General features: G+C 50.9%; 1 protein-coding gene across 15 annotated transcripts in view; it reads left to right on the top strand.

Annotated features, from left to right (window-relative positions):
* PPP6R2 (protein phosphatase 6 regulatory subunit 2) overlaps window positions 1–27,301 on the top strand; it is an 84,535-nt gene that overhangs the window by 29,580 nt on the left and 27,654 nt on the right. For 3 of the 15 annotated variants that reach the window (XR_001176809.2, XM_045087564.1, XM_013047244.2), the window contains exons 1-3: window positions 12,120–12,394; window positions 17,683–17,925; window positions 25,232–25,418. Coding sequence is in view for 11 of the 15 variants with exons in the window: in XM_045087564.1 (XP_044943499.1) it covers window positions 12,204–12,394; window positions 17,683–17,925; window positions 25,232–25,418 (621 nt within the window). In the remaining 4 variants the exon portion in view is untranslated. Of the gene's footprint in view, window positions 1–3,213; window positions 3,293–12,119; window positions 12,395–14,325; window positions 14,348–17,682; window positions 17,926–25,208; window positions 25,419–27,301 lie in introns of those variants that run through there. The other 12 variants (XM_045087557.1, XM_045087556.1, XM_045087555.1 and 9 more) reach the window with 7 other exon arrangements.

Raw genomic sequence — 27,301 nt, 5'->3', positions numbered from 1 at the left:
CCCTTGGTTTACAAATGTCCTTGAGATTTACAACAAAGAAGTTACCTTATCAATAGCCCAGTTTCCAAAGGCACATAACTCAGTTCCTCAAGCCCTAATATCACCCTCCCCTCCATAAACACTGAAGGAGGCTGATTGGGACAAGGAAAAGTAAAGGAAAAGTAAGTAAAGTTAAATTTCTTCTAACCTAAATCTCACTAACAAGGATGCTTGATAGCAGGAATGTAACATTCCACCAGGAGACTCCCAATTGTCTTTATGTTAGTGCCTCATTAGCGGGAAAGTGGCCTTGGCTTGATGGTAACCAGGCCTTCCATATCCTGACAGTCTTCTTTACTCCCATAGCCCTTCTGAACACCCCTTTGTCCTCACCTACCCAACTCCTGTGTATATAACCAGCCACTCCTCACATGCTCGGTGCAGCAGCATCTCCGTCTGCCCACGGGTCCTGTCCTCGTGCTCTAATAAACCACCTTTTGCACCAAAGACATCTTAAGAATTCTTTCTTTAGCCGTCGGCTCCGAACCTCATCCCTCACGGAGGCTCAAGAACTTCATCACATTGCATAGACCTACGTAAATTATTCTTTTACAGTTTTTTTTTTAAAGATTTTATTTATTTATTTGACAGAGAGATCACAGTAGGCAGAGAGGCAGCAGAGAGAGAGAGAGAGGAGAAAGCAGGCTCCCCACTGAGCAGAGAGCTCGATGCGGGGCTCGATCCCAGGACCCTGAGATCATGACCTGAGCTGAAGGCAGCAGCTTAACCCACTGAGCCACCCAGGCGCCCTGTTTTTTTTTGTTTTTTTAAAGATTCTATTTATTGGGTTGTGTGGGTGGCTCAGAGTATTAAGCCTCTGCCTTCGGCTCAGGTCATGGTCTCAAGGTCCTGGGATCGAGCCCTGCATCGGGCTGTCTGCTCAGCGGGGAGCCTGCCCCCCGCACCCATCTGCCTCTCTGCCTACTTGTGATCTCTCTCTCTCTGTGTGTCAAATAAATAAAAAAATCTTTAAAGATTCTATTTATTTGTCAGAGAGAGTGCGAGCACACAGGCTTCGGGAGTGCGCGGGGGTGGGGGGAGAAGCAGGCTCCCTGCTGAGCGGCTCTGTCCCAGAACCCCTAGATTGTGACCTGAGCCAAAGGCAGACCCTCAACTAAGCCATCTAGGCACCCCTTTTACAGTTATTTTAATTTACTTTTGTGGTTATTTTTTCTTTCACTTCTAATTTTCAATATTTATTGATCTTTTCATCCCACCCCAGTCCTGTTTTACAGTGACGCCCTTTTGGGGTGTTTCCTCCAGTGCGCTGTGTCCATTACAGACACGGGCGCACTTGTTGGCTGATTAGGCAAAAATCTGCTCTCTCTGGATTCACATTGCCATTTTTTTCATGTCAGATCGAATTCCGGTGGCCCATTGGTAAATGTTTAATAACTGACTCTCTGGGAGAGTAAAAAGCGCGGTGGTTTGAAGGATTTGTTGATCTCCATGGTGCACATACTGTCATCATGTCCGGCTTAAGTGACCATATGACGCCGCTGAAGATGGGGTTGGAGGAGGTGTGCCCCTCCGGCCATCACTGAGCCCGTGCTCTGTGGCAGGGCGGGTGACCTCCTCTGTTTCCTTCCCTTTGCTGTCAGGATCCATGAAGACACAATGTGCCAGCCACGGTTCTGGGCTTAACTGTCAGCAGCTCTGGGATGCTCATTGTCCCTGGTTTGCTGTGGTGGAAACCAAGGCCCGAGAGGTGTTGTAACTGGCCCCAGGTCATATGGCAAAGCCAGGGCTTTGATCGTAAACTACACCAGCAAAACTCCAGCCGGTTTGTAGCTGGGCAGGTATCAGGGTGCGTTCCTGATTCTAGTTTTCTCTTAGCAACAGTCTCTGCCACAGAATGTTCTTTTTTGAAGGGCTCCATTCATGGAACTGTGTGCTGTTGTGGGCAGCATTTCTCTTTAGAGTCTGTCTTCCATGTGATAGTCATGCTCAGTAAACAGGTTCCTCTCATCTGACTGTTGGATGAGCCTCTGGATGATGTTGGTCCTAGTTTGCTGGTGTTGCGGACAGACAGGGTGTTGCTGGGTGTGCGGACCCCCGTGCTGTGCGGGTACTCTGCTGTACCAGAGGCGTCTCAAGCCAGTTCATGAGCCCCTTACTTTTCCTAAGGGTGCCGTCAGTGGTGGGCCTTTGGGTCAAATGCTAGCCTTCTCTGTAGGCGAGGCCCTGCTGATGCGACGCTAGCATCTCTGTGCTGGGCAGTGCACGTTGCTGGGATACAAGAAGCCAGATACGTGCGGTCACCTGGAGGCGAGTTTCAGAGTCCGGCTGCACCAGGTGCTTGACAAACCCTTCAAAGGATGCCACTGTTGTGATCATTTAAGTATTTCTTCTTCTTCTTCTTCTTTTATTTTAATGTTTTTACTTATTTGTCAGAGAGAGAAAGAGCACAAGTAAGGGGAGCAGCGGCAGAGGGAGAAGCAGACTCCCCGCTGAGCAGGGAGCCCGATGCCGTGTCGATCCAGGATCCTGGGATCATGACCTGAGCCGAGGGCAGCCGCCCAACCATCTGAGCCCCCAAGTTGTCTCCATTTAAGTATTTCTTAAAAATGTGTGGATAGCGGGCACCTGGGTGGCTCAGTTGGTTGAGTGACTGCCTTTGGGTCAGGTCATGATCCCAGGGTCTTGGGATCGAGTCCCATATCAGCTCCCCCTGCTCTGTGGGGAGCCTGATTTTCTCTCTCGCTGTGCCTGCCACTCCCCTTGATTGTGCTCTCCTTGTGTCAAATAAATAAATCATACCTTCAAAAAATTTTTAATGTGTGGATAGTGACAGGGATATAAATATCGTTGCAGAGATTTTTAAATTTAAGGTCATAGCCAAGTGTACTGATAGGAGTCAGTGGGGCATAGAGTCTAAATTAAATTAATGGTCTTTATTTCAAGTGTTAGTGGAAATGTAAGTAGATGTTCTCTAGCATTAGTCCTTTATATTGGCGGCATGAGCAAAATAAGTGTGGTGAGGTGAGTTTTTCTTAAAACTATTGTTTTTTCAGAGTGAAATGTTATCCTTAATCCAGGGACTATGGTTTTCCTTTTTTTTAATATTTAAGAAGTCATTGTTTCTTGAAATTAAGGTAATTACGGATGATACAGTTCATCCTTTCCTCCTAATGTCTCCTCTCTCTCTCCCCTCCCTCCTCGTTGTCTGGCCAGATTAAACCGTTGGCAGCCCTCTGTTGGTTTTCTCTATTAAAAGAAGAAAATCTGCTGGCCTAGAAAAGCCCTGTGTCGTGTAAGTGTTGAAGTGGGCCAGCTTTTACAGACAGGTCTCTTGGGCTTGATTTATGAGTAGATGGTACACTTGATTCTGTAAATGGGTGGGCTCTCAGAAGCCCTTGAATGTCTTACTCTTCTGAACGTTCTGTTTTATAATTTCAGGGTAAATAAGTGAGCATTAAACTGTATTGTTTCAAATTATAAGTTACGAGTAAGTGGGTAATAGGATTTGGGTTTAGTTTTGGTTCTATTTGTTGAACATGATTTGTTCTGTATGGGGTGTGTGATGGTGGGCTGGCACACGCAACCCCAGCCTCGCACAGGGCAACACACAGTAGCGCCTTTGATCGGCGCTTGAGTGTGCCCTGGGCACCTCAGTGCATCTGTGCGTGGTGCTGCCAGTGAGACACTGCCTGTGTCTCTCTTTTTTTTTTTTTTTAAAAGATTTTATTTATTTATTTGAGAGAGAGACAGTGAGAGAGAACATGAGCGAGGAGAAGGTCAGAGGGAGAAGCAGACTCCCCGTGGAGCTGGGAGCCCGATGCGGGACTCGATCCCGGGACTCCGGGATCATGACCTGAGCCGAAGGCAGTCGTCCAACCAACTGAGCCACCCAGGCGTCCCTGCCTGTGTCTCTTGTATGGAAAAAACAAACCGGGCGCCCAGGGGGCTCAGTGCCTTAAGTCTCTGCCTTCGGCTCAGGTCATGATCTCAGGGTCCTGGGATCGAGCCCTGCATCAGGCTCTCTGCTCAGTGGGGAACCTGCTTCCTCCTCTCTCTCTGCTGCCTCTCTGCCTACTTGTGACCTCTGTCTGTCAAATAAATAAACAGGAAAAATCTTTAAAACTAAACAAAACAAAACAAAAACCCAACTTCTCATGAAGGGGACCTCTAGGACACCAAGACAAACTTAATGGCAAAGTTAACAATACTGGATTGATATTTCACTAGGCTGGGCAGTGAAATGGGTGATGTCTGGGGTACTTCCAAGTGGTCTGGGTAGGAGACAGTCCAGGGAAGAGAATGGGCTTGAACCGATCTGTGTTGAGGCTGAGGGAAGGACGTGGGAGGTTCATATACACTTCTCGCTGCAGTTGGCATGCGTGAGATTTCCCAAAATAAGTTAAAAAAACAAGAAAACATGAAAAGCAAAAATGAGCATAAACCCCAGCCACCTAGGAACAGTGATGAGGTAGAAATTTGACCAATCCCCCTGCCTAGGCAACCACAGATATGCATTTTATCTCTATAGATTGTCTGTTCCTTTTTTTTTTTTTTTAAAGATTTTTTTATTGATTAGAGAGAATGAGAGAGAGAGCGCGCATGAGAGGGGAGAGGTCAGAGGGAGAAACAGACTCCCCGCCAAGCAGAGAGCCTGATGCGGGACTCGATACCGGGACTCCAGGACCACAACCTGAGCCGAAAGCAGGTGCTTAACCAACTGAGCCACCCAGGCGCCCCAGATTGGCCTGTTCTTAACTTTTGATAGAGATGGCCTTATAGACTGTGGTCTTCTGTGACTGACTTCTTCACCTAGCGTGTTTTCCAGATTCATCCATCTTTCAGTACCGAATTCCTTTTAGGTACCGAGTAGTATTCTGTTATGTGGGTGTACCGTGTTTTTAAGAATCCATTCTTCCCGTCATTGGACGTTGGGGCGGCTTCCACTTTCCAGTTATTGTGAATAATGCGTGGTTAACATTGGTGTGCAGGCTTCTTTGTGGGTGCATGTTTTCATCTCTCCTGGGTACATGCCTTGGAGTGGAATTGCTGTGTCCTATGGGGACTCTGTGCTTCAGCATTTGGGGACTTACAGACTCTTTTTCATTTTGCATTTCCACCAGCAACATATGAGGGCTCCAGTTTCGTCACACGCTCATCAACACTTGTTGTAATCAGTCTTGTGGATGTTAGCCTTCCCTGTGGGTGTGAGGCTGTATCTCATGTTAGCTTTGGGTGATGGTGGCCAATGATGTTGTGGATCTTTCATGTACTGTTGGCTGTTTGGGTATTTTCTTTGGAGAAATGTCTCTTTCTGTGCTCACGTCAGATCCTTAGCTCATTTTAAAATTTGTCTTTTTATTACTGAGTTGTAAGAATTCTTTGTATATTCCAGATGTAAGTCCTTTATCACAGGTATGATTTGCAATAGTTTCTTTTGTAATAACTTTCTCTCCTTGGGTGAATCGTTTTTACACTTCCTTGGTGGTGGTGTTTGAAGCACAGAAGCTTTATTTTGCATGGAGTTTAATTTATCTGTGTGTTTTTTTTTTAAGATTTGTGTATTTGAGAGAGAGCACGTGAGCAAGCCCACGCAGGGGGAGGGGCTGACAGAGGTTGAAGCAGACGCCCCATGGAGCACCCTGGGATCATGACCTGAATCAAAGGCTGATGCTTAACTGACTGAGCCACCCAGAAGCCCCGTATCTGTGTTTTCTTTTGTTGTCTCTTATGTCCTGCCTAAGAAACTGTCCCCACATCCAAGGTCGTGATTTGCCTCTCTTTTCTTCTAAGAGTTTATTATTTAAACTCTTAAATTTAGGTCTTTGATTTGTCTTGAGTAGATCTTGGTATATAATGTATGGGTAAGGGTTCACATCTATTACGCAAGTATCTAGTTTGTATAATGAAAAGACCAGTCTTGCCCCCATTGAAGGGCGTTGGTGCCCTTGTCAAACATTAGTTGATTGTACATGTGAGGGCTAATTTCTGAACTCTCTTCTGCTCTGTGGGTCTGTGGGTCTGTCCCCGTGCCAGCACCACACTGCTCTGATTACTGTAGATTTGTGGTCTGAAATCGGGGGAGTGTGAGTCCTCCAACTTTGTTTCTTTTCAAGATCTTATGTCTCTCCTGGATCTCTTGCATTTCTGTGTGAAATTTAGAATCAGCTTATTTGACATACAGGATTTAAAAAAAACCTGTCTCTTAGCTATTAATTTCTATACTTTATTGTGTTGGGAGAACACAGTCTGTGAGATAGTAGTCTTTGGAGTATATTAAACTTTCCTCTGTTGATTTAACGTGTGGCTCATATTTGTAAATGTCTCATCATGTGCTTAAAAAGAATTTGTATTGTCTGTTCTTTGAGTGTGGAATTTTTTTAATCTGTTTAATAGCTTGGCCTTATTAATAGTATTCACATTTTTAACATTTCAACTTTAAGAAATAATAGCAATATCTTCTACACTTCCTTTAGTTTGTTTGTTTGTTTGTTTTTAAAGATTTTATTTCTTTATTTGACAGAGAGAGATCACAAGCGGCAGAAAAGCAGGCAGAGAGCAGAGGGGAAGCAGGCTTCCTGCCGAGCAGAGAGCCCGATACGGGGCTCGATCCCAGGTCGGAAGGCAGAGGCCTAACCCACTGAGACACCCAGGTGCCTCTTCACTTCCTCTAGTCTTCTCCAGTGGTAACAGTTTGCAGAATTACAGCAGAATATCACAACCAAGCATTGACACTGAAGTAGCCCACTGATCCTGTTCACACGTCCTCAGTTCTATTTGTGTGTGTAATTCTGTGCAGTTTGTCGTCCGTGTAAATTCTGGCATGGCTGATTCCACAGCTGCAAGGGTTCTCATGTTCCCTTTTATAAAAACCACAGTCACTTCCCTCTTGCCCACTTCTTCCCCCTGGGCGGCATCCCTCATCCTTAACCACTGGCAGCCACTAATATGTCCTCCATTTCTAAAATTTTGTCAGTTCGAAATGTTAGATGTAGATGGAATCATACAGTAAGTAGCCTTTTGGGATCAGACGCCTCCAAGTTGTTGTGTGTATCAGCAGGCTCTTGCTCTTTCTTTCTGTTGCTGAATGGCAGTCCCTGACGTGGGGGGGGCCGTGGTGTGGCTAAGCGTTCATGCGGGGCTCTCTGGACTGGCCTTTCCAGACACAGCTGCTGGGAGCATTAACGTGCAGAGTTTTGTTTGAACTCAGGGTGTTACTTCTTTCGAGTAACGGCCCAAGGCCAAACCGTCTTTCATTTAGGGACTTCTGTCAGGTGCTGCCCTGAAGTTACGGAGGTTGAAGAAGAGCATGTGTGTGCGCATTTGTGGTGGCGACAGACGCGTAGTTCCCTGTCCCTTTTACCTGTTTGTCGCTCCTTGCGTCTCTGTCCGAAGTTCCGGTTTGTCAGATAGAAGGAATTAGCTCAGCTTTCTTTTGGTTAATGTTCACCTTGTGCATATTTTCCAGTTTTTTATTTATTCCTTTTTTAAAAAAAAGATCTATTTATATTTTTTTTCAAGATTTTATTTATTTATTTGACAGACAGAGATCACAAGCAGGCAGAGAAGCAGGCAGAGAGAGAGGAGGAAGCAGACTCCCTGCTGAGCAGAGAGCCCGATGCGGGACTCGATCCCAGGACCCTGTGATCACAACCTGAGCTGAAGGCAGAGGCTTTAACACACTGAGCCACCCAGGCGCCCCCAGGATAGTTGTTTTGTTCTAGTTTTACTGCTGGTTAAAAGTTACATATTCTGGGGCGACTGGGTGGCTCAGTTGGTTGAGCAGCTGCTTTCAGCTCAGGTCATGATCCTGGGGTCTGGGATCCAGCCCCGCATCTGTCTCTCTGCTCAGTGGGGAGCCTGCTTCTCCCTTTCCCTGCCGTTCTGCCTACTTGTGCGCACACTCTCACTCTCTCTCTGTCAAATAAATAAATAAATGAATGAATAAAATCTTAAGAAAGTTACATATTCTGCTTATGTTTTCATGGTGACGTCCCCGAAGTTAAGACCCTTTGTCATGGATATTTCTCCTTTTGACTTTTTTTTTTTTTTAAGATTTTATTTATTTGACAGAGAGAGATCACAAGTAGGCAGAGAGGCAGGCAGAGGAGAGAGGAGGAAGCAGGCTCCCTGCAGAGCAGAGAGCCCAATGTGGGGCTCAATCCCAGGACCCTGAGATCATGACCTGAGCCGAAGGCAGAGGCCTTAACCCACTGAGCCACCCAGGCGCCCCTCCTTTTGACTTTTTAAGCTTAATGATATCTCTGCTTTCCTTCAAATCAGAGAACTATGTTTTCAAGCCCTCCCTTCTCCTTTGTCGTATCAGCAGGCGAAGAGGTGTCTACCGGGTGTGACCCTAGAAAGTTCCGTAGCTGTGCTGAAGGGAGAGCTGCTCCTGTGTCCGGTTGATGGTGAAGGAGGGGTAAAGTGCTGGTGGCACTCCACGGAATTCTGAGAGCTGCCTGGGTGGCTCCGTCGGTTACGCATCCAGTTCGTAATCTCAGCTCAGGTCTTGATGTCAGGGTCTTGAATTCAAGCCCTGCATTGGGCTGTGTGCTGAGTGTGCAGCCCACTTAAAACATTTTTTTTTTTGATTAGTGATTTTAAGATCTATTAGAGTGCCTTATTGTGTTAACAGAGAACTTAAAGGTTCTTAATAGCCGTAATGTTGAAGGCAGAAGAGGGATATTGAATGGGAGTCGGGAGGTGGGGGTGTGGAGCTGTCCCGGAGGCTAGTGAGGTATGTGAGAAGACCCCGGGTCTGCAAACAGTGGCTGAAGGGAGAAAAGCGGGTCAGGCTGTTTTTGTCGTTGAAATTGTACAGACTTAAGATTACAGATTATTTTGCGGCAGGCCTCTCTGGCTTATGAATTCTTTCTGAGTCCTGCTCTCGACTTTGGAGCCATCTTATCAGCAACCTTTTAGCCTTAATGATTTGATTTGCTGATTTCTTTACCTCTCTCTGTTGTTTATCATATTTAAAGGTGTTACTGAGGGGGCGACTGGGTGGCTTTAGTCTGTGAAGTGTCCACGTCTTGGTTTAGGCTCAGGCCATGATCTTGGGGTCCTGGGATGGAGCCCACATCGGGCCCTGTGCGGAGTATGCAGCCTTGGGATTCTCTCTCTCCCTGTGCGGAGTATGCAGCCTTGGGACTCTCTCTCTCCCTGTGCGGAGTATGCAGCCTTGGGATTCTCTCTCCCTGTCCCTCTGCCTGTCCTGCTCACGCCCTCTCTCTCTCTCAAATGAACAAATAAGTCTTTTTAAAGAAGTGAGTGAGGTCTAAGTGAGTAAGTCCATCTTACGTCTGTGGCTCTGTGAAGTCTGACAGATCTACCACCGTCGGCCTCTGCGTTGCACCAGAACTTCCTCATTTCATTTGGGGTCACTCCCTCCTGCAGCCCTTGGCCGTAGCCTCCCTGGTCTCTTTGTCTCCACAGGCTCATTTGCATCGTGTAGAAGCTCAGACGACGGTCATTCAGCAGCGCGCCCCACGTCCCCGTCTTCACCGGCCGCGCTGATGAGACGCCGCCGTGTCGCGCTTGTTCCTCTTCTGGGGGCGCGCTCTGTGGCGGCGGTGCGCCGTAGCTCGTGTTTCTGCTTGTTCTCTTTTCATGTATTTATTTATTTTGGGGGGAGAGAGGTTGCATGACGTTGGGGGGGTGGACAGAGAGGGAGAGAGGAGGGTCCCAAGCAGGCTCCACACCCGGCTTGGTGTCTGACATGCAGATCTGTCTCATGACCCCGGGATCATGACCTAAGCTGAAATCAGGGGTTGGACATTTGATCGACTGAGCCACCCAGGTGCCCTTCTGTATTTCACTTTTTTTTTTTTTTTAAAGATTTTATTTATTTATCAGAGAGAGGTGGGGGGAGAGAGCGAGCACAGGTAGACAGAATGGCAGGCAGAGGCAGAGGGAGAAGCAGGCTCCCCGCTGAGCAAGGAGCCTGATGTGGGACCCGATCCCAGGACGCTGGGATCATGACCTGAGCCGAAGGCAGCCGCCTAACCAACTGAGCCACCCAGCCGTCTCTGTATTTCACTTTTTTTTTTTTTAAAGATTTTATTTATTTATTTGACAGAGAGAAATTACAAGTACACTGAGAGGCAGGCAGAGAGAGAGAGAGAAGGAAGCAGGCTCCCCACCGAGCAGAGAGCCCGATGCGGGACTCGATCCCAGGACCCTGAGATCATGACCTGAGCCGAAGGCAGCGGCTCAACCCACCGAGCCACCCAGGCGCCCTGTATTTCACTTTTAACGTCATCTCTGCACGCAGTGTGGTCTCCGACTCGAAACCGCGGTGTCAGGAGTCGCGCTCTGCTGACTGAGCCGGCCGGGCGTCCCCGTGTTCGCCTTTTGATGGCCGTCGGGCCCTTTCCAGCGTTAGCTGTTGTGAGGGACGTGGCTCTGAACATTCATTTATAAGAGGTCTTTGGACATAGGGTTTCTGTTTTGCTGGGGAGTGCCTGGGTTTGGGACTGCTGGATCACACGGCAGGTGTGAGCTTAGCTTCATAAGACACCGGCAGACTGTTTCCCAAAGTAGCTGTTTTACGGTCCTGTGGGCAGTCTGTGGGGATTTAGTTCAGTACCTCATCAGCGCACAGCAGTGATAGCTTTTTAATTTTGGCCGTCCTAGTGGTGTGTAGTAGTACTTCGTTGTGGTTCTGAGTTGCATTTCCTTGATAAGAGTGTTTATCATCTTTTCATGTGCTTATTGGGTATTTGTGCATCTTTGATAAAGTGTCTATACAAATATTCCCCCCCCCTTTTTTTGCCCATTTCTTAAATTGGATACTTTATCTTACTATATTGTAAAAGTTGTTCTTCTTCTTTTTTTTTTTTTTTTAAGGATTTATGTATTTATTTGTCAGAGCACATATGGGTATAAACAGGGGGAGCGGCTCGCAGAAGGAGAAGCAGGCTCCCCACTAAGCAAGGAGCCTGATGCGGGACTCGATCCTAGGACCCTGGGATCATGATCTGAGCTGAAGGCAGAGCTTAACCCACTCTGTGAGCTTAACCCACTATGCCATGCAGTTGTCCCTAAAAGTTCTTTATATGTTTTGGATATGAATGTTCTGTCAGCTATAGAGAGCAAATACTTCTCCCACTCTGACTTACCGGTTTATTTTCTTAATGGTATCATTCAAAGAGCAGAAGTTTTAAAGTTTGATGAAGTGTTGTTTATTAGTTTTTTTTTTTTAAATTTATTTGACAGGCAGAGATCACAAGTAGGCAGAGAGGGAGGCAGAGAGAGAGGAGAAAGCAGGCTCCCCGCTGAGCAGAGAGCCCGATGTGGGCTCGATCCCAGCACCCTGAGATCATGACCTGAGCTGAAGGCAGCGGCTTAAACCCACTGAGCCACCCAGGCGCCCCAGGTTTTTTCTTTTAACAATTTTTCTTTTAAGTAGGTTCCACACCCAGTAAGGAGCCCAGCACAGGGCTTGAATTCATGACCCTGAGATCAGGACCTGCGCTGAGATCGAGAGTTGAATCCTTCACTGATGGAGCCCCCAGCCCCCAGTTTATGTTTTCTTATGTGTTCTCTATCCCAAGTCTGTAAAGATTTTCTTTCCTCAGGTTTTCATCTAGAAATTTTAGTTTTAGTTTTGATGGCTAAGGCCGTGTTTGTGTGTGGTGTGAGGTAGGGGTTGAGTTTCATTTTATTTGTAGATGTGCAGTTTCCAGTACTTTCCTCACAGAGTTGCTCTGGCACATTTACTGAAAGTCCGTTGGCCACACCCATGTCGGTCTATTTCTGTGCTTTCTGTTTTGTTCTTTTGAGACACCAGAGCCATCCTGATTAATGTCAGTCGTTGTGAGTCTCGACATCGGGCGGCGCTGGTACTTGGCTTTGTTCTTCCTTTTTAAAAGCGTTTTGCCTATTCGAGGTTTTTTTTTTTTTTTTAAATTTTCTTAAATTTCCATGTACATTTTAGAAATCTGCTAGGATTTGGAGCACTGGGTTGCTCAGTTGGTTAAGTGTCTGTATTTGGCTCAGGTCATGATCCTGGGGTCCCGGGATTGAGTCTGGTGGGGAGCCTGCTCCTCCCTCTGCCTGCTCTGCCTGCAGCTCCCCTGCTCGGGCTTGCTCTCTGACAAATAAAATCTTAAAAAAAAAAAATAAATAAAGACACTAATAGGTTGACAGTAGAAGGATGTTGAAGGATATAGTGACCCGAACCAGAAGAGTGTGCCGTGTCCATGTCCAACAGAGCAGACGTAAGACGGGGTATATTGCCAGATACGACGAGGGATGTTTCAAGACAAAGAGGCACTACACTGAGAAGACCTACAATTCTGAATATGCATCCACGTAATAAAGGAGATTCAGAATACGTGAAGCAAACACTTGCAGAATCCAAAGGAGAGATACATAACTCAGCAGTTAAGAGGTGAGGGTCACAGTTTCCTCTCAGGGTGTCACAGCAAGTAGACGGATCGTGAGTGCGCAGGAGACTTGGAAACTTGTCCACCAGCTTGAGTTAACTGACCCACCTAACAGCAACAGAAGGAAAACTTCTCCGGCGCACAGCCATATTCACCAGGACGGACCTTGGCATCGGCAAGCAGGCTGGGGGGGTATCTAGCTCACTCCTTATTGCTGTACAGCTTACAGAAGAAGGGTTTTCTTGTTTTTAAAGGGTTGTTAAGAAAAAGAAAAAAAGAATGTGCAACAGAAACCCTATGTGGCCTACAAAGCTGAAAATAGGATCCTGCTAAAAAATCTGGTCTATTTCTGTCTTTATAGCTTTTTACAGAAAAAGTTTGTTGACCCCTATGCTAGGCCATAAAACAAATATCAGTACATTTGAAAGGAGTGAAATAATATAAGCCTGTTATCTGATCACAACAGAAATTATATATAAACAAAAAAGAGGTGGGAGTTCCCCTTTGTCTGGTAGATGGGAAGCTGCCTGATTCATGAATCATTTAATAAAACCAATTGGGGGGCGCCTGGGTGGCTCAGTGGGTTAAAGCCTCTGCCTTCGGCTCAGGTCATGACCCAGGGTCCTGGGATCTGCTCAGCAGGGAGCCTGCTGTCCCCCTCTTTCTCTGCCTGCCTCTCTGCCTACTTGTGATCTCTGTCCAAAAAAAAAAAGCTGTATCTTAAAAAAAAAAAAAAAAGATGTTTAGAAAATCCCAAAATAGGGACATCTGGGTGGCTCAGTCAGTTAAGTGTCTGCCTTTGGCTCATGTCATGGTCTCCAGGTCCTGGAATTGAGCCCTGCATCAGGCTCCCTGCTCACTGGGGAGTCTGCTGCTCTCCCTCTCTCTCTGCCCCTCCCCGACGCTCATTCTCTTCCCCTCCAAATAAAATCTTTTTTAAAAATCTCAAAATAAGTGGAAAATGTTATACTTGGATTCGGTGAAAATGGAAACATGAAAGCTATGGGGTACAAGCAGAGCAGTGCTTGGAGGCATATTTGTAGCTTTGATGTTCACACTAGAAAAGTGGAAAGGTCTAAAAACCAATGATCTAATAACTTAAGCTAGAGAAAGAAGAGCAAATAAAACCCAAAGTGCAGTAGGAAGGAAATTACAAAGACAGAAGAGGAAATCACTGAAACAGAATATGCACAAATAACAGAGAAAAAAAATAAAGCTAAAACTTTGTTCCTCAAAAAGATCAGTAAAATTGATAAACCTTTGGGGCGCCTGGGTGGCTCAGTGGGTTAAGCCTCTGCCCCAGCTTGGGTCATGATTCCAGAGTCCTGGGATCGAGCCCCGCATCGGGCGCTCTGCTCAGCGGGGAGCCTGCTTCCCCCTCTCTCTGCCTGCTTGTGATCTGTGTCAAATAAATAAAATCTTAAAAAAAATTGATAAACCTTTATTTGCACTGATGAAGAAAAAAGACAGGGCAGATATTACTAGTAAGTAAGAGTGAAAGAGCAGTGTCACTACAGATCCTGCTTGACATTAGAAGAATGACATGATGATGTTATGAATAACTTTATGCCGATAATTTAGTTGGTTTTGGTAAAATGGTCAGATTCATTCAGCAGTGCAAATTATCAGTATGAAAACAAGTAGAAATAGAAAATACCTATTAAGGAAATGGAATTCATAAGTTGAAATGTCATCAAAGAAAATCTTAGACCCTTGGCTTTACTGCTGAACTCTGCTGAATGTTTTAGGAAGAGGTAATACCAGTGTTTTGTTTTGTTTTGTTTTGTTTTTTTAAGATTTTTATTTGACAGAGATCACAAGTAGGCAGAGAGGCAGGCGGAGAGAGAGGAGGAAGCAGGCTCCCCGCCGAGCAGAGAGCCCGATGCGGGACCCGATCCCAGGACCCTGAGATCATGACCTGAGCTGAAGGCAGAGGCCTAACCCGCTGAGCCCCCCAGGTACCCTGGTAATACCAGCTTTAGGTAAACTCTGTAAGCGCAGGTGAAGAGTGGACTCCCCAGCATATCTCATGAATGCAGAGTGAACCGTGATGCCACAGGCGGTGCAGACAGCAGGCCGGGGTTGGTGCCGCCGCTCCTCCCGTCTGCCGAGTGATGTTTGCTTGCTGCTTGCTGTTCCGCTTGTTCGACCTCTTTAAGAAATTTTAACCTGTATCTTTATCTTTATTTATTTATTATTTTCTTAAACCGTAGTTATTTATTGGAGGGGGGTAAGGGAGGAGGGCGGGGTCAGAGGGAGAGAGACTTTTTTTTTTTAAAAAGAATTTATTTGGGGGCTCCTGGGTGGCTCAGTGGGTTAAGCCTCTGCCTTCAGCTCGGGTCATGATCTCAGGGTCCTGGGATCAAGTCCCGCATCGGGCTCTCTGCTCAGCGGGGAGCCTGCTTCCCTCTCTCTCTCTCTGCCTGCCTCTCTGCCTACTTGTGCTCTCTCTCTCTCTGTCAAATAAATAAATAACATCTTTAAAAAAAAAAAAGAATTTATTTGGGAGGGGAGCATGCAAGAGCTGGAGGAGGGGCAGAGGGAGAGACAGAAGCCGACTCGCCGCTGAGCAGGGAATGCGGGGCGGGGCTCGATCCCAGGACCCTGGGATCATGACGTGAACCAAAGGCAGAGGCTTAGCCTACTGAGCCCCCCAAGTACCCCTGTACCTTTATACTGAATGTAAGTTTATACTCAGTGTGTAGTTAGTTCTTGATTTTTACAGTCTGGGCCGTTCTGTCTGCACTGGCCTGTTGGCGTGCTTGACGTAGTCAGCTCTCTTGCCGTCTTTTCCCATTTGTTGCTTCTTTCTCCTCCTCTTTCTTTTTCTTGTTGATCTGCCTTTGGATTATCCAGTCCTTTTTTAGGGTCCCGCTAGAAAAACGCGTCCATTTGGTTGGGATCCTGTGGTCCGCCCAGCCGCTTGCTCACTATGGCCGTGAGCAGGACCCAGACGCTGCCTCTGGCCGCCGTGTCCTGCAGGTTCCAGTTCGGAAGAGAGCCTTGGCAAGGCGGGTGTCTCCCTCTAGTTGTTGTTTGCCTGCGCTGCCTGTTACCCGAGCACGGGAGTCGTGCTGCTGGGCATTTGGGAGAGACAGCCGTCCTCTCCTGAGATGACTTCTGGTCATTCTTTTTGCTTTCCCAGAGTATGTTGCTAGCACCCACAGATATCCATCCACACTCCTCACAAGAGAAATAGGAAGATCTTAGACTGTGGAGTCACCCACGCTGCCAGTCCGGGCCCCACCGACCCTGTTGCGGGCGCTGGGACTAGCACGGCCCCAGCGCGCCGTTTGTTAGCTCAGTTTGCCGAGGCGGGTGGGGTCGAATAAGCGAGACCTTCTGAGCACGCGGCCCTGTGCGGCTGGGGCAAGGTGGGAAAGCGCCCTCACTCTGTATCAGAGGAAAACAATGTCCTTGTGGCAAGGGTAGGACTGGGGAGACAGCAGGAAGTGCCGGAGGGCCTGGTGAGTGCGGCAGAGCTCTGAGGCCCAGATGGGAGGAGCCTGAAGATGTCTGTGCTTTGAAAAAATGACTTCGATGCAGCAAAGGCCAGAGGCTCTGAAGCGACAGGGACAGGGGCTGGCTGGCCGAGGGGCTCCCCGGCAGCCGGGCTTCCCACATAGACAAGTCGGGGCTCCTGCATTGTGTGGGATCTTTTACTCTTCTGAATAAAAGTACTGGAGAAGAGAAATCTCATCTCATGTTAATGGTATGACATTGAAGAGATTTAATAATTTCAAGGTACAGGTTTCACTTTGCTAAGGATATAGGCCTTATAGTCTTCATTTTGTATCAAACAGTGAAAACTTTGCAGCAAACAGCCTAGGCCCTGGGAGCCTGTCCTATGATACTCACTGAGCAGGACAGACCGTGTGTAGTCCAGGCAAAGACAGCAAGAGCCTGGAGAGGGTGGTGTGTGGGAGAAGCGGGGGGGGGGGGCAGTCAAGAGCGTCTTCCAGGGCGCCGGGGTGGCTCAGTGGGGTAAGCCTCTTCCTTCAGCTCAGGTCATGATCTCAGGGTCCTGGGATCGAGTCCCGCATCAGGCTCTCTGCTCCACAGGGAGCCTGCTTCCTCCTCTCTCTCTGCCTGCCTCTCTGCCTACTTGTGATCTCTGTCTGTCAAATAAATAAATCTTTAAAAAAAAAAAAAGGCGGCTTCTAGGGGGTGTGCGTGTGAGGGTGCTTGTGGCACCGGGATAAGCCTGGATCATTCGGCACGACGGGGATGGGAGAGGAGGCCCGGCTAGGGGTCGGCAGAGTTGCGGAAGGCCAGACAGCAGAGTGAGCTATCAGGAGATTGACTTGCTCGGGTTTCACGTTCTTTTATGAGATGGTCAGTCAGGTGCGGTCAGGAGCGTAGACAAAGGGGAGGCTCAGGAAAACAGTTTGTTATAGGTACAGTCCTAGAGACGGGAGGTGTGGGCCTCACGCAGGGCCACATGGGGAAGTCCCAGGGGAGTCAGGAGGCAGAAGAGGGGGTGGGGGAACACTTAAGCCACGAGCTTTATTGGGGTTTCCATGGGAAAGACAAGGCAGGGCAGGATGGGCAGCTTAGGGCACCTAATTTGAATAGTTTTGGTGGACTCTAAGCCATATGGGTGGTCCCTAGTTGCCTGGCCCCTGGCCCTGGGACGATAAAGGGAGAGGAAGATGGTTTCCTGGGATGTGTGGGCCCAGAGAAGAGTCGTTGCTCTGGACAGATTAGTTTGCAGATCATAGTAGCGCTCTGGCTCGGCCCTTTGCCGTCTTTGATGATTGGCTCGTTCTGGGAGGGACGGTTTGTCCCTGGACAAAGAGGCTTCTTAAGATGTCAGACATGATCTACAGACAATGTATGCAATACAGAGACGTCTGGGGAGAGGTGCCTAGTGGTCCTTGGGCGGGGGTTGGACCCTGAGAGGCTGGGTGGGTCGTAGAGCTGTTACATTTCTTGGGTTGGAGATGCATCCCCAGGGCTGACACCGGGGAGACTGGGGATGTGTTGGCCTCGGGGACCCGAGGAGGGGGTGAGAGCACTGAAGGTGGGTCAGCCGGAGGGCACCGAGAGAAGCTGCAGGGCCTGCGCTGTAGAGGATCTGGGAAGTCCTTGCGAGCTCTGGAGCCAGACCTGGAGAGACCTGCTGAGGCAGTTCCTGGGGAGAGCACCGTCGAGCGCAGGCTGGTGTCGGGGACGGCCTTGCGGGACTTGGCCGTAGACTCGCTGAGGGTGAATTCACACTGTTGGCCGTAGACTCGCTGAGGGTGAATTCACACTGCGTGAGAGACGTGACCCCTTCTGTCTTTGCTTGCAGTTTCGTGGCCGTCACCATGTTCTGGAAGTTTGACTTGAACACCACGTCCCACGTCGACAAGCTGTTGGACAAGGAGGATGTGACACTGCGGGAGCTCATGGACGAGGATGACGTCCTGCAGGAGTGCAAGGCTCAGAACCAGAAGCTGCTGGGCTTCCTGTGCCGGCAGCAGTGCATGGAGGAGCTGGTGAGCCTCATCACACGGGACCCGCCGCTGGACATGGAGGAGAAGGTCCGCTTCAAGTATGTACTGAGGCTGTGGCCGGCCGGAGCTGGGCAGGGCTGCGGGGAGGCGGCGGGCGGCGCTGGAGGACGGCCGGAGCCAGGTCTTCTGACGAAGAGCCCCCGTAAACGCTTACCCCGAGAAGTAAGGAAGCCACTCTCCGGGGGGCTTGTTTTCGTGAGGGTTAAGATTTGGCATCTCTGTGTGTGTATTTCTCATCCTGAGCTCTGGGGAGTGACTGTGACGGCGTGTTCTGGGTGAAAATGTGCTGAGAGCAGACTGACCCCAGGTCGGAGGCGGATGGACTGCGGCAGATGGGCTGCACCCCAGCGGGAAGCAGGTCCCAGGCTGCTGAATGGCCTCCTGGGGGGATGGGCAGCACGTGACCTCTTGACCGTGGGAAGTGCCCACCGTGGGGTGTTGGGGTCAGAGGAAAGCGGCCTGTCACCGGTGGTACTGACCGTTCTCCAAGTTTTCCTAAAATGTCCCATTCAGCTGTTGGCTACGGTGTGAGGACATGGCAGGAGGGAGGTGGTGCTGTGGTGAGGGACTGGGGATGAGAACAGAGGAGTAGGAATGAGGGGGACAGGGCAGAGCAGCAGGACCTGGGACTAGTGACACAGGGCTGGGGGCAGACAGGGTAGCCCGCGGCGGCTCCTGTGTCCGCGGAGCGTCACACACTGTGCGCTGGTGAAGTCTTAGAACAGGGGAACAGGGTTGGCTGACTGGCCCACAGGTCACATCCTGTCTTCGTGTGGCCTGCAAGCTATGAATAGTTTTACACTTTTTATTTTTTTTTATTTTTTTATTTCTTTTTTTAAAGATTTTATTTATTTATGTGACAGACAGAGATCACAAGCAGACAGAGAGGCAGGCGGAGAGAGAGGGGGAAGCAGGCTCCCCGTTGAGCAGAGAGCCCGATACGGGGCTTGATCCCAGGACCCTGAGATCATGACCGGAGCCGAAGGCAGAGGCTTTAACCCACTGAGCCACCCAGGCCCCTCAGTTTTACACTTTTTAAAAAGATTTTATTTCTTTATTTGACAGAGACACAGTGAGAGAGGGAACACAAGCAGGGGAAGTGGGAGAGCGACTAGCAGGCTTCCCGCTGAGCAGGGAGCCCGATGCAGGGCTCGATCCCAGGACCCTGTGATCATGTGTCCCCTGCAACACATGCCTGAGCTGAAGGCAGACACCCAACGACTGAGCCACCCGGGTGCCCCTAGTTTTAAATTTTTAAATGGTTGAAAAAAAAATCAAAGGAGTAATACTTTGTTACACATGAAATTGATATCAAATCCACATTTCAATTGTCCATGAAGAAAGTCTTGTTGAAGGGCATCTGGGTGTCTCAGTCATTAAGCGTCTGCCTTCGGCTCAGGTCATGATCTCAGGGTCCTGGGATCAAGCCCCACATCAGGCTCCCTGCTCGGTGGGAGCCTGCTTTTCCCTCTCCCTCTGCTGCTCCCCCTGCTTGTGTGCGCACGCGCGTTCTCTCTCTCTCTCTCTCTGTCAGATAAATGAATAAATAAAATCTTAGAAAAGAAAAAAAAGAAAGTCTTGTTGGAAGGCAGCCACACTCAGCCTTTGGTGTCTACACGAGCAGAGTTGACAGTTACAACATAGACTATCTAAAGTATCTGCTCTTTGGACCTTTGCAGAAGTCTCTTGCCCTTTCTCTCTGACGGAAGAGAGTACCAGAGAGAGCAACGAGAAGTGCCCGTTGCAGGGGACACTTGATTTAGGGACACCCATTTAGGGCAGTCAGTCATGGCCTCTGGCAGAGGAGAGCCCTAGATGGAGGCGGGAGCTTGTTTGTAGAGGAGCCTGTGGGTGCGGGGGCACGCTGGCTGTCTGAAAAGTCAGATAGAAGCTGCTGGGCACGGGACATGCCTGGTCAGTGCCCCTCAGCATCACTGCGGATGGCCGTCATCCATTTACCCTCTCACCCCAAACGTGTCCTGTTCGGTGCTAAGTTATGTGGTCTCCCTGCAGAGAGGGCGTTGGTTAGCAGGACGGGGAGCTGGGGTGCGGGCACTGTGTTCTGGATCAGGGCAGAAGGGTCCCGGAGTGGCATCAGCGAGCCAGGAGACATTCATGGTCATCGTCACAGAGTTTGGGGAAACTGAGTAGTGGGTGGGTATGGAGCCACGCGAACAAGAAGACAGTGAGGGAACTGTACCCGGGGGGACTTACGTAAGTCCAGATGTAAGTAGAGTGAACACGTCCGCTCCGCTGTGAACGGAGCCTCCGTGTCCATACAAGGTCAGCATAGCCTTGTGTTTAGCCAAGAATTGTGCTGTGATTTTTAGAGGGAGGGTGAGGGGCGGGCGGCAGGGGCGCTCCATCTTCACCTTCATTGTAGGAGGTCGGCTTTCACACCGGAAGGTGACAAGTGAAGACATACGTCTCTATTTTACTTAGACACCTGGAGGCCGACCACAGAGCTGAGGACAGGTGTGGGGTGCGCAGGGACTTGGGGCGGGAGGCTGCCCTTCCCCAGCCCGGGGAACTGAGTTTGAAAGGGCGTGTCTGTAGCCCAAATCAAAACTTAAGATTTTTCATTTTAAAATCAATTTGAAGATTCCTTTTTGAGTAGAGGAGTAGGACGGACGGATAGATGGTGAGGAGGCAGGAATGAAGTAGAGTGAGTGGGTCTGGCCACACCCTTGCCTCCCCGGAGCCACGGGCCTGCTTCTCCACCCCGGGTGACTGCCCACCTCCACCGGTCTGGCCGTGGTGCCTCTGGGCGGCGGCTCTGAGCAGTGTAACTGGTCGCTCCCCCTGCCTGACTACAGGCTGGCTCACGCGGAGACCCCTTTCCCGATCGTGGGGGATGCGCCGGAGCCATGCTGGTTCCGAAGAAGCTGCCCGTGGGTGGCGTGAGGGCAGGGAGCAGCCGTTGTTCCTGCGGAAAGCCCGAGGCTGCTGCAGGCGGTGAGGGCTCGGTGAGGGCTCTGCGCGGCAGCCCTGGGCTGAGAAGCGGTCTCCCTGGTCCAGCCTGAGAGCCACGAGGAGGTGCTGGTCTTTTTCTGAAAGTTCCTGTCCAGTTTGCCTGTTGAGTTCTCAGCCTTTTGAGGAACAGGAAGTCAGCAGACCGACCCCAAGACGGTGTTGCCGTTACTTGCAAGGTGCTGTGGGGGAGTGTGTTCTGTGGCCCTGGGCCGTGGGCTTCTGGAATCCAGATTGCAGGGTTAGAAGTGCTCACCTGTCGGGAAATGGGGCTGCAGCAGGATAGCCCCGCAGAAAGGACACCCTCCAGAAGACCCATCCTACGGGGAGGAGGGCTGAGCCCAGGCGCCCGATGACCCCCCGGGGGGGGCAGCACTTCTTGGCACAGAGGGAGGTGTCTGAAGGGGCAAGAGGGCTCCCTCCATCCTCCCTCTGATAAGCCAGGGCCCACCCTCCGTGTCCCAGGAGCTCGTTGTGTCATCGCTGGCCTCCTTCCTGTGGGGAGTTGTCTCTAGTCGGTGCTGGAGGAGGAGGACCGTGGGAGGGTCTGACTGCGCACCCACTCCCTCTGGTGTAGACCCTGCACAGACACCCCTGGGTGTGCTTTAGACACCGCCGCGGTCGGCTCCTCTTCCTGGCCTTGTCGTGGACATGCCAGATGCAATAGGGCTCCCAGGTTTTGTCTCCTCCAGGGGGCACTTGGGCCCTTGTGTGGTTCCGTCGTCCTGGGAGATCACCCCCAGGGTCCGGACAGGACATTTTCAACCAGACAGGTTTCAGAGTGCAGTGTCAGCCGTAAGCACCGAGACGCTGTGTCTGGGCTTCTGGTCACTGACGGTGCAGGTGCCCCTGCGTCCGGGCTTCTGGTCACTGACGGTGCAGGTGCCCCTGGGCCCTTTCGGCCTGTCGGTCGTGGCCTTCCCCACAGGGAAGCTTCCTGTGTTGTTTCTTTGATAATCTTCTCCCCACCGGTTTGCCCTCTGTTTTCTCTTCCTGGGACTTGTCGTCGGGTGTTAGACCACCTGAATTCGTGCTTTCCTCCTCTTTTCGCTCTGGATGTCTTGTCTTTGCCTTTTTGTCTACGTCTGAGAGGCTTCTTCACGTGCTGTCTTCCTGTCCTGCTGATTTGTAAGCTTTCCATCACATTTCTGATTGAGGGGGTCTTTCTTATCGTCAGGCATTCTACCTCCAAGCCTCCATTTCCTGCTCGTGGCCACTCTGGGTTGGGGCAGAGCGTTTCCGGGAGTTTCCGTGTGTTCCCGCACGTCTCGTCTCCTGGCAGCTGTGTGTTTGGTCAGCCCTTGGCTCCTTCTGGCCGAGAGGCGCCGACGCCGGTGTGGGGTCTGATGGGGCCTGCTCGCCGTGCGTGCTTGTGGGCCACAGGTGGCCCACCGCTTGGGTAGGCTGTGCCTGGTTGACCTCGCTCTGTCCCACGGTTTCTCCAGAAAGTAATCCTCCCCGCTCCTAGCTGCGGGGTGAGGACCTGACGGCAGCCTCAGTCAGGAAGCTTTGGTTTTTGTTTTTGCTTTTTACCAGGCCCCCTGTTTCTGGCCAGCGTGTCGTCAGTCCCTCAGCTGTGCCTGATGTCTCCGAGTCAGGAGCTGCTCTGCCCTGTCTTTTCCAGGGGTAACTTGTGAGTCCTGAGTACCGGCAAGGGACGGGCCGGACCTGCTGCTCTCCTGAGCCGCGCCTTCCCGCCGGCCCGGTTAGCCGCTGCCTCTGTGGCCAGGCCTCTCTGCAGTGGTTTCTCGCGGGCGCTCCCTCTGGCCGCCTGACGCGGACTTCCCTGGCGCCCTGCCGCCCTCTGGGCCTTGCCGGCCGCCACTTCCCCTTTCCTTTCCTTTTCAAAGACGTTATTTATTTATCTGACAGAGAACACAAGTGGGCAGAGAGGCAGGCAGAGGGAGAGGAGGAAGCAGGCTCCCCGCTGAGCAGGGAGCCTGATGTGGGGCTCAGTCCCAGGACTGGGATCAGGACCTGAGCGGAAGGCAGAGGCTGAACCCACTGAGCCACCCAGGCGCCCCTGCCTGTTTTTTTGAAGAATAATTGTAAAAGGCCAATAAAGAAAACCTCAGTCCCTGTACCTAGATGTAACCTTTGAGGGTCAGTGCCTTACAGCTTGTCTTGCCACATGTGTGCACATTTGCTTGTGTGTGGAAACCAGGTTGGGGCCTTTCCACGTGCTCTGGAAACATTTTTGAAGGAATAGTCTGTGCTTTCCTCTGGGCCTTGGCTCTTTTGTAGCGTTGGTACATCTTCTCTGGTGGACACCTGGGTGCCCGTGTGATGTAAGGTCTAGCTCTGGCTTTCAGGGTCGCTGTGGCCTGGCCCTCCTGCCCTGCGCTCTGACCTCCTGTCCCTGGCAGCTGTGTGTCTTCCTCCATGCGGGTTTCATAGTGTACATTGCGGTGCTGAGGTGGCCGTGTGATCCTGGTGGCCATCCCGTGAGGTGGGTGGGCCCGGGTTACGCCTCTCGCCCCCTGCTCGCGGCCTGGGCCAGCTCTGTGTGCGCACAGCCGGCCTCATACCCAGCCTGCCCGCCTGGCACGGTGGCTCCGAGCTCTAGAAGGTGCTTTGTGTTCTCTGGGCTGATGAGAAACACCTGTCCCCTAGTCAGACCTAGATTTGTCGGCTTCTCCCCCTTCCACGTGAGTTGGCTGCCGTGCTCTGCTGCTTCCTCTGGAGTCTCCAACCCGGCCTCTGTAGCCAGTCCACAGTGCCCAGCCTGGTTTAGGCCTATGTGAGGGCCTAGGTTGGTGGCTGCCAGGAGCTGGAGGGTCGTGCGGGCTGACCTTGACCCTGGGCTTGCTGTTTCATGCACAGCCTTGTGGGGTGGCTGGGCACTTGCATCTCCTTGTTCAGATGGGAAAGCCCAGATGCAGAGAGGTTAGGTCATGTGCCTGAAGCTGCAGAGCGTGTCCCGTGGACTAGCAGGCGTTCCCCAGCGCAGTCCGCCCTGCTGGGGCCATCCGTATACCTTCTGCTCTGGCCCCAGTCACCCTTCCTGCATTCCCAGGTAGAGCTGGGGATGGCACCAGACATTATTTGTTTGTTTTAAAGATTTATTTATTTATTTTATTAGAGAGCAAGAGAGAGAGAGGGCAGGGGGAGGGGCAGAGGGAGAGAATCTCCACCAGACCACCTGCTGCGCACAGGGTCCGTGGCGGGGCTCGATCCCGGGACCCTGAGAGCGTGACCTGAGCCAAAACCAAGAGTCGGACGCTCAACCGACGGAGCCCCACAGGCGCCCTGGCACCAGGCGTTGCTAATGGCCCTGCTGTTGTGGGCTCTGTCCTGGGTGCATCCGCTTGCTGGGTAGCTGTGCCTGTCCCAGGGCAATGGCAGTGACGCTGTGTCAGAGGTCAAGGCAGAGGGATGTCAGGGGGTTCCATGTGATGGGATCAAGATTATTTCGTATCGGGCACCTGGGTGGCTCAGTGGGTTAATCCTCTGCCTTCGGCTCAGGTCATGATCTCAGGGTCCTGGGATCGAGCCCCGCATCGGGCTCTCTGCTCAGCGGGGAGCCTGCTTCCTCCTCTCTCTCTCTGCCTGCCTCTCTGCCTACCTGTGATTTTTCTCTCTGTGTGTCAAATAAATAAAAATCTTTAAAAAAAAAAAAAAGATTATTTCGTATCTGAGGGGCACCTGGGTGGCTCAGTGGGTTGAGCCTCTGCCTTCAGCTCAGGTCATGATCTCAGGGTCCTGGGATCGAGTCCTGCATTGGGCTCCTCCCTCAGCAGGGAGCCTGCTTCCCCCCTCTCTCTCTGCCTGCCTCTCTGCCTACTTGTGATCTCTGTCTGTCAAATAAATAAATACATACATACATACATACATCTTTAAAAAAAAAAAAGACTATTTTGTATCTGGTCATTTTATGTGTCCAGGTATTGATGATTTGCCCACACAATGCCTCGTGACTGGCCCTGCATCTTGAGCGGCTGACCTGGCATTTCTTTAGCCCAGGGACAAGCTGGGGTCTCTGCTGCTGGTGCGTAGGGGCGGGGAGGGCGAGGAGAGGGAGGCTATGTGTCACGGACTTGGGGTCACTAGCTGTGTTGTCACAGGAAGGAAGAGACCTGGCCTGAGGTCTTGAGAGAGGAGATCCCAAAAGATGAACGTGCGTTATTCAGAGATTGCGGTTGAGTCGGAAGAGAGGAGCTTTCATGGTGTAGGGGTGAGGAGGGAGGAAAGTGTGTGTGACACGTGGAGCTCGTTGTAGTCAGAAATGCCCGTGGGTCACGGGATCCTCGTATTTTTACTCATTCCAAGGTCTGACCTGTGGACCTGCTTCCTGAGAGGCTGGTCATTAAGCAGCTTCCTGAGAGCTGAAGAAGTCTAATTTCACCTCCAGTTGCTTGTGTTGTGCCCTCTTAGGTACCCAAACACAGCCTGCGAGCTGCTGACGTGTGACGTGCCGCAGATCAACGACAGACTAGGAGGGGATGAGACTCTGCTGAACCTTCTGTATGATTTCTTGGACCACGAGCCGCCGCTCAATCCTCTGCTCGCCAGTTTTTTCAGCAAGACCATCGGCAATCTCATTGCACGAAAAACTGAACAGGTAAATAAACTGCCAGGGCCACGTGGCTGGGGGTGGCCGGCGTGGCCGGTGCTGGCGCAGCTGGCTGTCGGCGGTCACTGCGTGACCCGGGCTTCAGGGCTCGGAGAGCACTGTTTGTGACTCTTCCCCAGGGCACAGGTGGGGCGGGGTGCGCAGCTGCCGTGTGAGTTGGAATCTGATAAGGAAAGTGGCTTCTGCTAGCTGGCTTAGGAAGAAGCAGCTCTTCCTGCCACCTGAGAGCTGCCCAGGACACAACACCAGGCTGGCTGGCTCTGTCCCGACTGGGCGGAGGCGTGAGGAATAGGGGGCAGGCCTTCGTCATGACAGGTTCTGAGGATGTTCGCCTTCTGAGATCTGCTGCTCTGTGGCGCGGCAGTATTTGTGTCTAGACACGGATGTTTCAAAGCAGATAAAGGAAAGCTTATAGCGTCAGGCTTCTGTGAAGAGAGTGAATTCGTTTCGTTAGCTGGAGCACAGCCTTGGAGTCCGTTCGTGCTTCTGCACCACCCACGCTGTGGACACGCAGAGACAGGGCATGTCGGAGCGGGGCCTCAGGCCTGTCACCAGCCCCAGCAGCTGGGCCTGGTGAGTCTTTCACCTTTAACCCTTGCCACCATCCCCAGTGCATTATTTCAGAACAGACACCAGATGTTGCAAGATTTTATTGTTCACGTTACTTTATATACCTCTAAGATACAAGGACTTTTAAAAATTCTTTTTTTTTAAAGATGTTATTTAGAGATAGCACAAGTAGGCAGAGTGGCAGGCAGAGGCAGAGAGAGAAGCAGGCTCCCTTCCACTGGGCGAAGAGCCTGACGAGGGACTCGATCCCAGGACCCTGGGATCATGACCTGAGCCGAAGGCAGCGGCTTACCCATCTGACCCACCCAGGCGCCCCTAAAAATTCTTTCAGTTCTAACTCTAGGAGGGGACAAAACTGTTGGGCAGATTGCATGATCATACCCCAGAATACTCATCGTTTACGTGTTCAGTATTGTGAAATATCCGTTGAGGGAACAGGCCACTATTTTATGTGCAGAGAGTTGTGGAGAAGGGCAGCCTCCAGGCAGATCATTGTTCCCTTGAAGAAATTCTTGGCATGTTGGAAATGTTCAGTGGAACATACGTTTCCCAGAATCCTGAACCTTAGCCTTGTCCGGGGCCTCAGAGGACTGTCTCACCTCAGATACTTCTCTGACCCAGTCAGGGGGTACATGAAGACTAGAGGGGATGCGGGTGATGAAAGAGCGTGCTTGTGGCGGCGCCGGCTCCAGGACACGACAGTGCGTCCTCGCACACCAGTGATGAGGGCAAGGGTTGTGGTCTGTATGGCTGTGGGCAGTGGGGGTCAGTGGCCGTGGGCAGTCGGGGGGCGTCAGTGTGGCTGTGGGGCAGTCGGGGCGTCAGTGTGGCTGTGGGCAGTCGGGGCGTCAGTGTGGCTGTGGGGCAGTCGGGGCGTCAGTGTGGCTGTGGGGCAGTCGGGGCGTCAGTGTGGCTGTGGGCAGTGGGGGTCAGTGGCTGTGGGGCAGGGCTAGAATTTCTGAAAAGCTTTGTTTCTGGCCCACGCCTGGTTCATAACCGCCTGTAGCCTGACCATGTTTCTCTGCTACTTTCAGATGTTTGCTCTGTCTTACTGCTGCGTAAATACTTCCATCTTCTTCCCTTGCCAAGTGCATCAAAAAATATGAAATGCACTCTTTAAAAATATTTCTTCTGTTGGCAAAGATGTGACATATTTATGTGAATTTCAGACAAGGTAGAAATACACGGACAGTCTCTGTGCACTCCCGAGGCGGCGGCTGCGGACTGTTCAGTTCCGGTCTCTTCCAGTTCTTCTCCTGTGAGAGACGCTGATGTATACTCACTATTTATTTTCACGTGAT

Source organism: Mustela putorius, unplaced genomic scaffold, assembly GCF_011764305.1.
Source record: "Mustela putorius furo isolate JIRA1106 unplaced genomic scaffold, ASM1176430v1.1 tig00001419_pilon_pilon_pilon, whole genome shotgun sequence".
Lineage (NCBI taxonomy): Eukaryota > Metazoa > Chordata > Mammalia > Carnivora > Mustelidae > Mustela > Mustela putorius.
Note: the sequence above shows the minus strand (reverse complement) of the source record. Positions and strands in the feature narration are given on the sequence as shown.